A 1434-nucleotide genomic window follows, 5' to 3' on the forward strand; every position below is an offset into this window, starting at 1 on the left:
TATTGATGGTGAAAGGGCACAATCTAGGTGGGCCACAAATGAACAAATGGCACAAAAGTAAAACATGCCCTTAGTTTTATTCCCACAAGCATCGCAAGTGAGGGAGATCGTAAGTGCTAGCATAAGGGTCAATGGATGGCTATGAATTGCATTTTGTATGGTGGGCAGCCGTACAATCAATGGTAAAGATGTACATTTTGAGTGGACCGTAAACGAACAGGTGGAACAAAAGTAGAACATGCCATTGCCTTCATCCTTACAACCATAACACTTGAATGGCAATAATTTTTGCATAAGGGTCAATGGGTGGTCATGATTTTCAGCTTTTTTGGTGAGCGGTAGAAATGCACATTCAGGACAAAGATAAAACTCATGACAATGAGGACACTTATATTTAAAGTCGAACTGATCGGAGTTGCAATTAGCACATTTTTCCCAAGAATGTAGTTGGAGGAGAAGAAGATGTTTGGGATGTGAGGGATGCTGCAACTCATAGGGAAATACAGCACATGACTTATGTATGTAGAAACGGCACTCTTTGCATCCGTAACCATCATCAGAAACCCCTTCTATTCTTTGACAGCATATTTTACAATAACCAAGATAACCATCCACTTCATTAAGGAGGATTGACTTCAAGGGATGAGGGTGGCTGAAATGTTGAATATTCTCCATTGGCCTCTCTTTATATATATTACACACAACAAATAATAAATAGAGAGAAATTCTTTAAATTAGTCATGACTGCACACCTATATATACATACATGCACGATGTTGGTATTCTCATGCATTATTTTTTTTGTCCTTTCAAATTATTCGTACCTGGAAAATGGGATCAGATTTTCAGATTGGATGAATGTGGTTTGAACCTCTGATGAATGATGGATGGCTAGCTTGTTCTCTAGTACTAGTCGTATTCTGTAGATCTTGCTGTCAGCTAATTTCCTGGCTTATAAAATTAAGTTAATTACCAAAAATTATTTGGAAAAAAGCTGCATTTATATATAAATACAAAGCATGTAATATTAACCATCAATACTCACAGCAACAAATTAATGAAAGCAGCTTCCCAGTTCAGCCCCACTTTAATTGGCTTTCATCTATATGATTTGTAATATAAAGGTTTTCATGAATGATGATGATATATATAGCATTCAACTCTACTACTATGTATATATAATATAATAATGGGGTCCGCCAAGTATCATTTCTTGTCTTATTGGCCACGTAAAGTACTATTCCAATAATATTTCTTTTTAATACTTTACTTTCGATGGGATTAACTAAAGCACTAAAAGATTCTTGGAGTAAAGCTTTTTCGTTCTTTCTTCTCATGAAAGAAAATAAACAAACTGTGTGATTGGGAACATTTCATCTCAATTTTTTATTTTTTTAAAGTTCTTTTTTAAATATCACACAAATACAAATATTC

At 34.8% G+C, this 1434-nt stretch overlaps 1 protein-coding gene across 1 annotated transcript; it reads right to left on the minus strand.

Moving 5' to 3' along the window:
• Positions 1–3: 3 nt before the first annotated feature.
• Positions 4–1067, minus strand: LOC109005525 (the record flags this gene model as incomplete). The annotated part of the gene is made up of 3 exons (XM_035686978.1): positions 4–652; positions 825–939; positions 1046–1067. Coding segments are annotated over 3 exons (786 nt in total), but the record flags the coding sequence as incomplete, so codon positions are not given.
• Positions 1068–1434: the final 367 nt, after the last annotated feature.

This window comes from Juglans regia, unplaced genomic scaffold (assembly GCF_001411555.2).
Source record: "Juglans regia cultivar Chandler unplaced genomic scaffold, Walnut 2.0 Scaffold_24619, whole genome shotgun sequence".
NCBI classification, from domain to species: Eukaryota; Viridiplantae; Streptophyta; class Magnoliopsida; order Fagales; family Juglandaceae; genus Juglans; species Juglans regia.